At 45.4% G+C, this 12,768-nt stretch overlaps 1 protein-coding gene across 1 annotated transcript in view; it reads left to right on the top strand.

The window, feature by feature from the left end:
- The first annotated feature begins 651 nt into the window (after positions 1 to 651).
- The window catches only part of RYR2 (ryanodine receptor 2), an 820,963-nt gene continuing 808,846 nt past the window's right edge, over positions 652 to 12,768 (top strand). Inside the window, exon 1 of the mRNA XM_060191940.1 lies at positions 652 to 835. Coding sequence (XP_060047923.1) covers positions 788 to 835 — 48 coding nt within the window. The 5' untranslated portion in view covers positions 652 to 787. The remainder of the gene's footprint in view (positions 836 to 12,768) is intronic.

Raw genomic sequence — 12,768 nt, 5'->3', positions numbered from 1 at the left:
TATAACATCAAGTGTGAGGTAACCTTCATCAGCGCATCCCTGGGTGAAAGATGATTCCTGATTCTTGGGTGTGACCCACAGTCAACTGTGGGAGCCAGCCCCACTCCAAGAGGCTGGAACACCGAGGCCTAGGTTGAGGGTCCTAAAAGGCGAATGAGTGAGTCTAGGGGTTCCAGATGGGGGCAGGTTGAGAAGTTGCGCATCCCTCTGGTGCTCTAGGACCCCGATACCCAACGCAGCCAGTAAGCGGCGCTGGGCCTCGGGTTTGGCGGCCTGGAGTTGCCGGCTGCGGATTACCTGCAGCAGAGGGGAGCCGGCGAGCTCCTCCCCGCCGCCCCCACTCCCCGCCCCCACCGCGACACTCACGCCAGCTCGGCGGGCTGGGCGCACTAGCTCGGGGGAACCGGCGACCGAGCAGTCCGCCGGCTGCCGGCAGGGAGCACGCAACGGGCGCTGCTGAGCTGCGGGGCAGGCTCTCTGCGTCCTCCGAGCCGGGTCACCCTCCTCCCTCTCGGTGCAGCGGAGGGAGCCCCCCCCCCCCGCGACCGCCCTCGTCCGCCGGCGCCTCCTCCTTCGTTCCGCAGGCGGGGACCGCCTGGCTCTCGGCACCCAGCAGCCGCGGCCCCCTCCCGCCCCCGGCTCCGGGCAGCGGCGGCCGCAGCAGCAGAAGCAGCAGCAGCGGCAGAGGCAGCAGCGGCAGAGGCAGCAGGACACGAGAGGGGCCGCCACCGTCGCCGCCGGGCTCCGCGGGGCTCGGGAGCCGGCCCCGGTGAGGAGCCGCGGAGCCATGGCCGATGGGGGCGAGGGCGAGGATGAGATCCAGTTCCTGCGAACTGTAAGCTGCGCGCACGTCTTGCCCCCCAGGGGGATGGGGCTCCTGGGCAGCAGCTGGCGGGTCTGCGCAGAGGGTGCGAGGGTGAGGGGTGCCCACCCGGGAGGCAGGAGGAGCCGGGCATATCCCAGTGTGTGCAGGTGTGCGTGTTGGGGCGCGGGAAGGCGAGGTGCGTGTCTGTGCGCGCGTGTGTAACGCCTGCGGCCAGAGAGCGGCCAGAGCGGGGCGCACCGACCCGCTGGGCTCCAGGGCTCTCGGAACCGGCGCTTCCGAGCTGAGGGAGACCCTGGGAGGAGGAGGCGGGCGGTTTGGCCTGACTGGCCGGCTGGACTCGGACCTTCGAGGCTCCCCCGGCACAGGCACAACCGGGGTAGCCCGCGGGGCACGGGGGTCGGCGGGGACGCAGGCTGTCCCCGGGAATCCCGTCGCCGCGCGGCTTGCTCGGGGCTTTCAGGCTGAACCCGCGCGCTGTCACGCATCCAGGAGGGTTCGCCTAATTGGTGTGGCGCGCGCCGCGGCGGGGCGGCTTGGGAGGGGGGAGTGCAGGAAGCTGCCCAGAGAGATTTCACCCTCAAGTCAAGGTGCAGAGAAGGAGAGGGGAGTCGTCGTGGTGGTCCCCGCGGTCCTCGGAGCTGGGACCAGGGGGTTATGAGCGCCTGCAGAACGTGGAAGGAAGGGGAACCGAGTGCGTGTGCGTGTGTATTAGTGTGCGCGCGCGCAGAGACGGGGGTGCGAGTCTCGTGAACGTGTCGTTCTCTAAAGGCTGGTTTATTGAATGCTGAGTGCAGCAAAGGAGAGAGAGAGAGAGAGAAAAGGAATGAGAATGTGTGTGTGTAAGGATAGGGTGGCTGCCCAGAATTTTCACACTGGGTGGCAGTAGGGAAAGGTTGGCATCACACATGCATTTTTTTTACCCCCTTCTCCTAAAGTACCTTCTGGCACTGCACCTTCCTCTCCCTTGATTTGTTCGAATGCCGCAGATACTTCCAGGCGGAGGCACTGCTCACCTCAGTGATGGGACCTGATTGCCTTTTGGCCAAAGAAAATGTCCCAACTTCTTGTTAAGAATAACCCAGTTAGCGTTTGCAGCATCCTTTCAGTAGTACTTGCTGTACTTCCACTTGGATCCTTCCACTTCTCTCCCAAGGCTATTCCCTTTCAGGATTCCTCCCACCCCCACCGGAGGACTGCAGCGTTCTGCTGTCTCTTCTTTCCTCAACAGTGAAAAAGACAGCACTTCCCAGTTCCATTGTAGAGATACTTACATGTTCAAATATTAACCAGGCAGTAACTTTTTGGTGTGAAAATCATCTTGATGATCACGATGAAAACAGTAAACATGCCCCAGAACATTGTGACTTCACTATTGCTCTTTTGCATGTTTATTTTGGCTTTTTTTTTTTTTTTGCACTAAATGGGGAATATTCTTTTGAAAGGATAAAATCCAGGGAGAACATCAGCTGGTGAATAATTTCACCTGATAACTGCATGTTCTGCACCATCACATACAGGCACCCATTAACATACATGGCTGCTTCTGCTAGTTCAATATCCAGCTCTAAAGATTCTTGCACTAAAACCTTGATATGGGACATACTATAAGCCCCCATATACTGTAGTTTATTGTATAATTTTGTGAAAAAAATATTTTAAAGGTGTTTTTTTTCCCCTTAGAAATAATAAAGGCACATGAAAAGATGTTTTCCACAACCATCTTTATTTGTCTAGGTGGACAGAATATCTATTTACTGTGTCATTTTCCAATGCGATTTATTTGTTTAAACTCCATAGGGTTAAAATTAGCTAGAAAAATTTGGAAGGCTTTGTGCACTCAAGGGCTTCCTGTAGGCTTAAATGGTAAGCCCAGCTCGTGGAGATGGTGTTATCAGAATCTTTAATGGGGACTGAGGTAAATGTGCTTGCTGATGGGGTTTTGCACTTATAAAGTAATGTTAACTCGGTCCCACTCGACAGCTGCCTGTCAGTCTCAGCAGCACCTTTGATAAGTGGGTCCTGGTAGAGGTCTGGCAGTCCTGGGAGAGGATTTTTCTTTTAATAAAACATTCGTAGCTTGTTATGCCGATGATAAATGACCTTGAAAGAGGTAACACAGTCAACGTTGTTTTTTTTTTTCTTTGACATAGTCTTAACACATCAAAAGAAAACTTGTCTTTTCCTCTAAATTTTATAGCTTTAGCATGGAAATCCCCAAATCATTTTTCAGTTCCTCTGTCTAGTGCCCTTGCTCTTTTCCATTGTATCCTTTTAACCTGAGCTTGTTAATGATTCAGAAATGTTAAAAGAGTTAGGAATAGAATTCTTCCAGCAACAGTTCTTACAGTAAATTCATTTCTTCCCCCCCAGGCATTTCTCTGTTGCGTACAATCTTATCAATATGAGTTATTTCCTCTTTCTTTCTTTCTTCCTTCCTTCCTTCCTTCCTTCCTTCCAAGCAAATAGCCTGAGGATTATTAGCAATTTGCACATCAGACAAAACAGTTACAGATTATGAATGAAGCTATTATGCATTAAAAAAATGGGAACTCAAATAGTCCCGAAGAAACAGTAATTGTAAAATTTTCCAGATATTTTATATTTTCTGATTAGAACATCTTTAGTATCTTTGATTTGCAGTTCAAACGTTGTTGTTCACTGAGATATCTTTGGTATCTTTATGTCCACAGAAAACTTTTGTTCTTCTAGAAGAGGTTCATGGTCACTGTGAAGGGGAGCAAATCTTTAATGGTCTGTGCCCATGAGTAGGTCTTCTGTATGATTTAATCCTTTATTTGTGAAGGGGAGTTTTTTTTTATTTTTTGTTTTGATTTTGTCAATGTTTTGACTAGACTATGCCATTCTCATCACTTTTTCCATTATGTAATTGTGACTTTCCTAGCTTTTTTTTTTTCTTTCCCAAATGATCATGTAGATGAACAGTCAGCTTCAATTCAACGACTCCCCCATGAGCTGGATGCATGCCTACACTGATGTGTTTATCTTTGAGAGAAGCTGAGATTATGTCTGTGTAAACTCTGGATGTCCTGGGACATTTGGAAGAATCCTATCATAAAACAGCACCTCCTGCTAGGAATGGACTGGATCCATTGACATATCCAAACATACCCATGATCTGGAATGTGTGATTTATTGCTTAAAAAAAAATTAGTAACTTACCAATGGAACAATGGGCCATAATTTGATATTTAAAATATGTATTTTTTGTTAACACTTTTGTGATCTAGCCATATTACAGAATTTTATACAAAGGTGTCCTTGACTTTAAGAAAACCATGATATAAAGTGACCTTGGTCAAGGGTTATTTTTTTTCTAAATACTTTGCTTCCTTTTCATTTGTGTAAGCCCCTTTGAGTTGCTTTTGAGGATATATTGTGTCATGTAGCTTTGTGTGGATGCATTGTACAGATGTAAAGTAGTCCTGCTACAAAGATTGAGCTTGTTATGGGTTGATCTTGTGGTAGTGCAGTGGGTTAAGTGTATATGGCGCAAAGTGCAAGGACTGGAGTAAGGATCCTGTTTCGAGCCCCCCCCCCCCCCCCCCCGCCACCCCCCAGCTCCCCACCTGCAGGGGAGTAGCTTCACAAGTGGTGAAGCAGGTCTGTAGGTGTCTATCTTTCTCTCTCCCTCTCTGTCTTCCCCATCTCTCTCCATTTCTCTCTGTCCTATCCAACAACAATGACATCAATAATAACTACAACAATAAAACAACAAGGGCAACAAACAAGAAAATAAATAAAAATAAAAAAAATTAAAAAAGAGTTGATCTTTACGCTTTCTTTTGCAGCATGAGCTATTTTTATTGTAGATTTCTTCTCAGTGTTTATATATCTTGCTCAGTCATAATAGGAGGCTTATTAGAAAGTATTCAGCAATTAACAGCGAGACCATACAATATAAATGCTTCTGCACAACACTGTGAAACAGATTGGGCAGGAATGCTTAGCCCTAGTTAGTAGAGGTACAGAAAGGTTAATTGCACCAAGTGAGTGGCTAAGCAATGCAGAACCAAGACCAGACCTCAGATTTTAGGAGAATATCCTTTCTAGGAGAAAAAAAGACCGCCTTATCAGTTACTCAAGCATGTGTTAGGTTAACAGCAGACAGGATATGAAATCAGTATTCTCAGCTGCAGGAATGTCACAGAGTACAAGTGAAAAGACCAAGTGAGCTGTGGGATTTTGTACCTTTTACTTTCTTGATAATGAAGGCACAAAGAGCATTAGATAGATAGGCTGGGGAAATAGTTCAATTTGTAGAGCATCAGACTTACATGTCTGAGGATCCTGGTTCAATCTCCAGTGCTGCATGTATTCTCCCTCTCTCTCTCTCTCTTGCATGTGAAGTTCTCTGCCTCTTCTAGATTAAAATAAAATATATATAACAAGATAGACACCTGTGGTATTTTTTTCCCCCAAGGAACTGATGGAAAGCCCACCCAGGCTTACATCACCTGACTTATTATTTTTTAAATTGCTGTGTGTACACATTGGCAGAATTGGAGGCATTTAAGGCATTGATTTATTTGACATTCGATATTATTTGTTCTTTGGCTTTAGATAAGTTTTATTTATTTATCGTCAGAATTGACTACTCCAGAGAGGATTAGTACTGCTGGGTGACTGTGCTTTTGTAGCTAGCACTTAGGGGAGAGGGAAAGAGATGAAGTACATGTTTGTCTCCTGAAGCTCTGATATTATGGGAGTTGTAGTCATTCAGGAAAACATTTGTCAAACATATGTATGCATGGCATGATTTTAGGTGGAAATATTCAAAGTAATGAGGAGGGCACATCCAGTTGAGCATACGAACCTGGGTTCAAGCCCCCAGTCTCCACAGGCAGGGGAGAAGCCTATTAAGTGGTGAAGGAGCGTTGCAGATGCTTCTCTTTCTCTCTTTCTACCCACCCCCTGTCTTTCTCCTTCTCTACCTCCCCCCCTTTTTTTATCTTCAGGGACTCCACTTTTTTTTGCACTGGGACTCCACTGCTCCTGGCAGCTATTTTCTTATATTTACTAGGACAGAGAGAAATTGAAAGAAGAGGGGGAGGTGTGAAGGGAGAGAGAAAGAGCAACATCTGCAGCACCGCTTCATTGCTTGTAAAGTTTCCTCCCTGCAGGTGGGGATTGGGGCCTAGAACCCGGGTCCTTGCACATGGTGATGTGTATACTCAGACGGGTGCACCACTGCCCAGCCTGGAATGAAACAACTGGAAGGAAAAAAGTATTAACTCTAGGATAGTATGGCAGGAAGAAGCTCTTCAAATGTGTTATTTAATCTGTTCTTATCTCCCCTTCTCCCATCATTTTGCAGTTAAGAAAACTAAATCTCAGGGGCCTGGTAGTGGCATACCTTGCAAAGCACAAGTTACCTTGTGCAAGGATTAGGTTCAAGCCCCAGGTCTCCATCTGTAAGAGGAGAAGCATCACGAGTGGTTAGCAGTGCTGCAGGTCACTCTCTCTCTCTCTCTCTCTCTCTCTCTCTCCTCTTTTTCCCCCTCCCCTCTCAGTTTCTCTCTGTCTCTATCAATAAAATAAAACATAAAGAAAAAGAAAACTAAATTTCAGAGAAAAGAAAACTAAAACTAAAGTAATTTGTTCCGGTGTCACAGACCAAATTAGCAACTAAAACCACGTCAGGATGCTGTGTCAGAACACCTTAGATTGGGTAGGTTCATCGGTGAACATTTATTTTGGGTTTGAGTTCAAATTCAAGGCAAATCTAATACCTGGTATACGCTCTTTAACTAGATTGAAGATGACCATCTTCTTGTGTCTTTATATGGCCAAGAGAGAAGTCATACCTCTCTTAGAAGGGCGCTGATTCTTCTTCTTCTAGCGTTTGCCCTTCTTCCGTAGCCAGTCAACAGCATCAGGTTGAAAGCTGTCAGGAGCTGCTTGTTGCTGGCTTTGAAAGTGACTGGGATCCATGTGAATTCAGTCGGCTAGGAAGGATCCTCAGTTTCCCCAATGAATGGGTACTCACGGGATGCACCACGAGAAGGCGCTGATTCTATTCATGAGAGTCTCACCTGCATGACCTAATTACCCCCTTGCCCAAAGCCCTGCTTTCCAAGACTAATCCTTTGGGTGTTAGGATTTCAATAAATGAAATAGGTATATGGGGGCTGTTGCGAATGTCTGTTAATTAACAGTGACATAGAGTATTACCAAAAAAAAAAAAAAAGTGAAAATCTCTGAAGGATTCTCAGAAAGTTAATTTATCAAATCAGCACAACACTTTTCTTTATTGACTGAAACCCACCAGTCTCATTTCCTCCATTCTATCCTTCTCTTCACCTTCATAGGGTCCACTGGGTCCAAATATGCCTTTCTAGTCACCGAAAAAGGAGTTTTTCTCTCCTTTCTACAAGGAATTGCCATCCTCTATGGGTCTTCTGTCTCTTGCTGATCCAGGATAAGATCCTTGTATACATTCTATTCTCTCTTTGCCTTCTTTTTGACTTGTTCCTTTGGGTTGATGCTGAATCATCATTTCCAACTAATAATTTCTTTTTTTTTTTTTTTTTTTGACCCTGGTGCCTTATTGAACTCTTCCAGATGTGGTCCCAGTCACCTTGCCTATTAATTATTATCTAGTTTCTTGTCTTCCTTATCACTACTGGATGTTACTAGTCACCTCATATGTGCCAGTTGTGAGTGTTCCTTTTTTATTATTATTATTATTATTATTCCTTTAGACAAAACTCTGTTAAACTCTGTTAACCTGGCTGTCCTTTTTGAAGGTTTTATGTTTAGCTTAAAAAAAAAGACGTGGGGAGTTGGGCTGTAGCGCAGCAGGTTAAGCGCAGGTGGCGCAAAGCACAAGGACCGGCATAAGGATCCCAGTTCGAGCCCTCGGCTCTCCACCTGCAGGGGGGAGTCGCTTCACAGGCGGTGAAGCAGGTCTGCAGATGTCTATCTTTCTCTCCTCCTCTCTGTCTTCCCCTCCTCTCTCCATTTCTCTCTGTCCTATCCAACAACAATAATAACTACAACAATAAAACAACAAGGGCAACAAAAGGGAATAAATAAATAAAAAAATATTAAAAAAATAATTTAAAAAATTAGGTGGAAAATGCAGGTGGAAAGCCTCACGAGTGGTAAAGTTGGGTGCAGGTGTCTGTCTTTCTCACTCCCTCTCCCTTCTCAGTTTCTTTCTGTCTCTATTCAATGATTAATTAATTAATTAATTGAAGATGTGTGTGTGTGTGTGTGTGTGTGAGAGAGAGAGAGAGAGAGAAAGAGAGAGAGGCAGGCCTGAGTACTATTTAACCTTAACCTTGCATTATAAGGTACTGGAACTGCTCATATGTATGTCACCAGTGCACTATTTTCCTAGTCTGTTTTGTTTGACTTTGAAGATACAACACATTCTGAAAAAACTTAAAATGCTATTTCTGATCATACCCTTTTATTGTTGTTTTCATGTTTCATACATGTGTTATTTCATCACTTTGGGCCACTTTTTCATTCAGAGACAGAGATAGAGCAAGAGGGAAAAGTTCCACAGCATTGAAGCTTCCTACAGTGCCCTGGCACCTCCCATGTGGTGCTGGAGTTGGAACCTGGCCTATGCACTGGCAAGGCATGCACACTACCTGATCTTTCTCTCCGTCTCTCTCTCTCTCTCTCTATGTAATATATATAATATATATTATATATAACATATTATATATAATATATATGTTAGTGTTTTAGGGGATTCATTTTACTCTTCTACTCCAAGTCTGTAGACTCAGTGATTCAGTCTTATTGCCAGCAGTTGGGTCTCTTCTACTTTCACAGGTGTATCTGGGCCACGGAATCTGGGATTCTTGGAATAACAGACCTTGAATTCCTCTAGCTCAAGGAGCCAGAGAAATAACAGCCATTTCCCAAAGCTACCTCTTCCTTTCAGAGAAACCCACTATAGATCTGGCAGCCAAACCCCCTCACTCCTTCCTCCCCACAAATGCTCTGTTTGGACCTGCTTCTTAGCATCCTGAGCTCCTGTGTCTTCTGTCACTATGTGGTTCTTCCTCCCAGTAGCAATGTCACTTTACATTCTGGCTAGAAAAGCCTCGCCAGAAAAGCCTGTGCAGAAGACCGGGCCTGAGGCCAGACTCCACTGAGATTTGACATTACAGATTTGGGAGGGGGAGTCCCCCAAATGATAAAGATATGATAAAGATAATAAGGCATCTCAGAGGGATTATTAAGGAATCTTGATAGAATTTATGTGAAAACATATTGCAGTGTTTGACTTGAGGTGGGTGTGTAATAACTTAGTTTACCATTTTTTTTTTTTAAATTCTGTGCTCTCCAGTTGATTCTTTTTCTTTTTCTTTTTTTCCCTTCAGGGTTATTGCTGAGCTCGGTGCCTGCACCATGAATGCACTGCTCCTGGAGGCCATTTTCCCCCCTTTTGTTGCCCTTGTTGTTGTAGCCTCATTGTGGTTATTATTATTACCATTGTTGATGTTGTTCGTTGTTGGATAGGACAGAGAGAAATGGAGAGAGGAGGGGAAGACAGAGGGGAGAGAAAGATAGACACCTGCAGACCTGCTTCACCGCCTGTGCAGCGACTCCCCTGCAGGTGGGGAGCCGGGGGTCGAACCCGGATCCTTGCGCTTTGTGCCACGTGCGCTTAACCCACTGCGCCACCGCCGACCCCCTTCTTTCTTTTTTTAATTTCATTTTAGATAGAGACAGAGAGAAGCTGAGAGCAATGGCGGGGGTAGGGTGGGGGAGAGACTGAGTGGGAGGGAGAAAGAGAGAGAGAGAGGACAGAAGACAGAGCAGCCTCACTGCTCTTGAAGCTTCCCCCTGACAGGGCTTGAACCGGTGACCTTGTGCATGGTAATGTGTATGCTCAACTAGGTGCGCCACCGCCTGGTCCCTTTTTAATCGATTCTTATTTGCAGTTTTCTTTGGGAGTCTAGCTTAGCTTGAGGGTTCTTTCACATCTTACAACTTTATGTTTCACCATCTTGTTATAATGATTGTACATACTGATCAATCAATTGCAGTCTATTTATTCTTAAAATTTTTGTATTAGTGATTTAATAGTGATTTACAAGATTATGAGGTGTAGGGATATAGTTACCCAACCCTCCCACCACCAAAATTCTGTGCACCCCACCCCCAACAATAACCACCATAGTTCTACCCCCAGGTCTTAGCGACAGGTTGACTGTTTTTAATTTTTTTTTCAAGTTCATGTACTTCAATCGTCTATATTCTGCATCTTACTGAAATCATCGGGAAGTTGTCCTTCACTTCCTGACTTACTTCACTAAGCATAATCACCTCCAGTTCCATTCATTCTGTCCCTAAGGACACAGTAGCCTCTTTTTAAATTGCTGAGCTGTACTCCATTGGCCATTTCCTGGGCTTTCCAGTTCTACCCATTTTATCCCTCATTCATGAGCCTAATTTTGATCAGCAGTACTATGTAGGAAGGAAAGTTGTGACTGTCTTGGGTGCATTTGTTTCCCAGGAGGGTTAGCCTAGTGTTAACTGCAAGGATGGGTTGGAGAGAAATCTTATGGCAAAATGCAGATTGGGCTAAGAGAAAAACTGCCTTCCTCTCTCCTCCCACAGTTAAATGTGACAGTTGTTTGCTTTAGTTCCAGTGCAGAAAGAGGGAATTAGTTAAGAAGGAAGTAGGCAAAGATAGAGGAGGCAGGGGAGTGGAAGTAAGATCCCTTCTAGAGACAGAAGAGTGGGAAGTCCGAGGTTAAACTCCGAGAGGAAGGAAGAGGGTGTATGTGAAACAGGTAAAGTGAAGTTTGTGTGTGGGGAGGAGTACAATGGCTCCTGGGCTTGAGGATAGGGGGTGCTGTGTGTGTGTGTGTGTGTGTGTGTGTGTGTGTGTGTACGTACACACCTGCTTCCAGTCTTGTGAGGAGAATTTGAGTGAGGCAAATGAACGCAGGAGAAAAAGAGAATAGATGAGGGATTATGTCAGTCTGAGTAATTGGGGCTGCCTCAGAGAGACACTGGATTTTAGTCAGAATTTCTGTTTCAAAGTAGAAGATTCTCGAAGGTGAGGTAACTTGTAGATCATTGCCAGGGCATCCAGCAGAGGCCTTCTATTCCTGTATTTGCATCTTTATTAGCCATGGGAAGAAGATTAGAGTGGTGACTCTGCCAATAAGTGGTTGTGTGAAATTGGGGTTGGCAGGGTTCTATAGAAATTCTTTGGGAAAAGTAAAATGAGGAGTTTGTTATCTCAGAAGTTCTTTCTGAGGTGGTTTCATGCTTTTCTGTTGAGAGTCCTGGGGTTCGTCAGACTCAAACCATTTTGTAGGGTGATTATTATAAACCCTTGTCCGTAGACTAGAAATGCATACTTGGGATAATTTAGGGGCTCTTGGAAATTGTCATCCTGGCGGATCACAGGGACAGTAACTAAATGCCTGGTGATCTCATTTGCTAATTCTCTCTATTGTTTTCACTGTGAGATGCCTCCTTGCATTCCCACCACTGCCTGGGTTGGTGAAAGCCTTCCCTATATTCCTGGGATTATGAAATGTTAAAATTGTCCTCAGAGTTCAGATGGAAGGTATATTACCTGGTACTTATGGCTCAGTGAAAGTCCTATAGTGATGCTTCTTTTTTTCCCCCAAATATTTATTTATTCCCTTTTGTTGCCCTTGTTGTTTTATTGTTGTAGTATTATTCTTGTTGTTTTTGGATAGGACATAGAGAAATGGAGAGAGGAAGGGAAGATAGAGAGGGGAGAGAAAGACACCTACAGAACTGTAGTCGCTTGTGAAGCGACTCCCCTGCAGGTGAGGAGCCAGTGGCTTGAACCAGGAGCCTTATGCCAGTCCTTGTGCTTGGTGCCACCTGTACTTTACCCGCTGCGCTTCCACCCGGCTCCCGTGATGTTTCTATAGTGAAATGGCAAACTGAAACTTCCCCTGTTAATAATTTGGACTGCTCAGAGGACCTAAACATGATTTTTAATTTTTTTAAAACTATCTTTATTTATTTATTGGATAGAAACAACCAGAAATCGAGAGACAGAGGGAGATAAAGAGGGGAAGAGCCAGAGAAATACCTGCAGCAGAGCTTCACCACCCACTGGGGGCTTGAACCCAGGTCCTTATGCACTGTAACATGTACGCTCAACCAGGTGTGCCACCACACCGCCGCTGACATACACATGATTATCTCTATGCTCTTTACCCAAATAGAGGTTTCTTTCTTTCTTTCTTTCTTTCTTTCTTTCTTTCTTTCTTTCTTTCTTTCTTTCTTTCTTTCTTTCTTTTTTGCCTCCAGGGTTGTTGCTGGGGTTCAGTGCCTGCACCATGAATCCACTGCTCCTGGTGTTGTGGTTATTATTGTTGTTGTTGGATAGGACAGAGAGAAATGGAGAGAGGAGGGAAAGACAGAGACGGGGAGAGAAAGATAGACACCTACAGACATACTTCACTGCCTGTGAAGTGACTTCCCTGCAGGTGGGGAGCCGGGGGCTCGAACCGGAATCCTTCTGCAGGTCCTTGCGCTTTGTGCCCCGTGCGCTTAACCCACTGCGCTACCGCTAGATCCCCCCTCTCCTCCAAGGAGAGGTTTCTTTCTAGAGTAAGGACTAGAGAGAGCCAGAGCTGCTGACATGTGTGCCCATTGAGACCTCTGCTGGGTGGCTTTGCTCAGCTACCTGTGGTTACCAATTGATGATAATATTTACCAGTTTAACAGAAGAGAACCTTACTTACAGGCAAATGCAGGGCGAAGTGAGTTGAACAGCAGAGACTGCTATGGTAGCTCAGAGGTCATGGGGCCTTGCTGGGTCAGAGAAATGTTGAGGCAGGAAATACTTGGTTGATGCTGTGAGCACACACTTGCTCCAGGGATGCAAAGCTCATTTATTTATTTCTTTTTTTTTTATCTTTATAGCCACCAGGGTTATTGCTGGCGTTTGGGGCCGG

Source organism: Erinaceus europaeus, chromosome 6 (assembly GCF_950295315.1).
Source record: "Erinaceus europaeus chromosome 6, mEriEur2.1, whole genome shotgun sequence".
Classification (NCBI taxonomy): domain Eukaryota; kingdom Metazoa; phylum Chordata; class Mammalia; order Eulipotyphla; family Erinaceidae; genus Erinaceus; species Erinaceus europaeus.
Note: the sequence above shows the minus strand (reverse complement) of the source record. Positions and strands in the feature narration are given on the sequence as shown.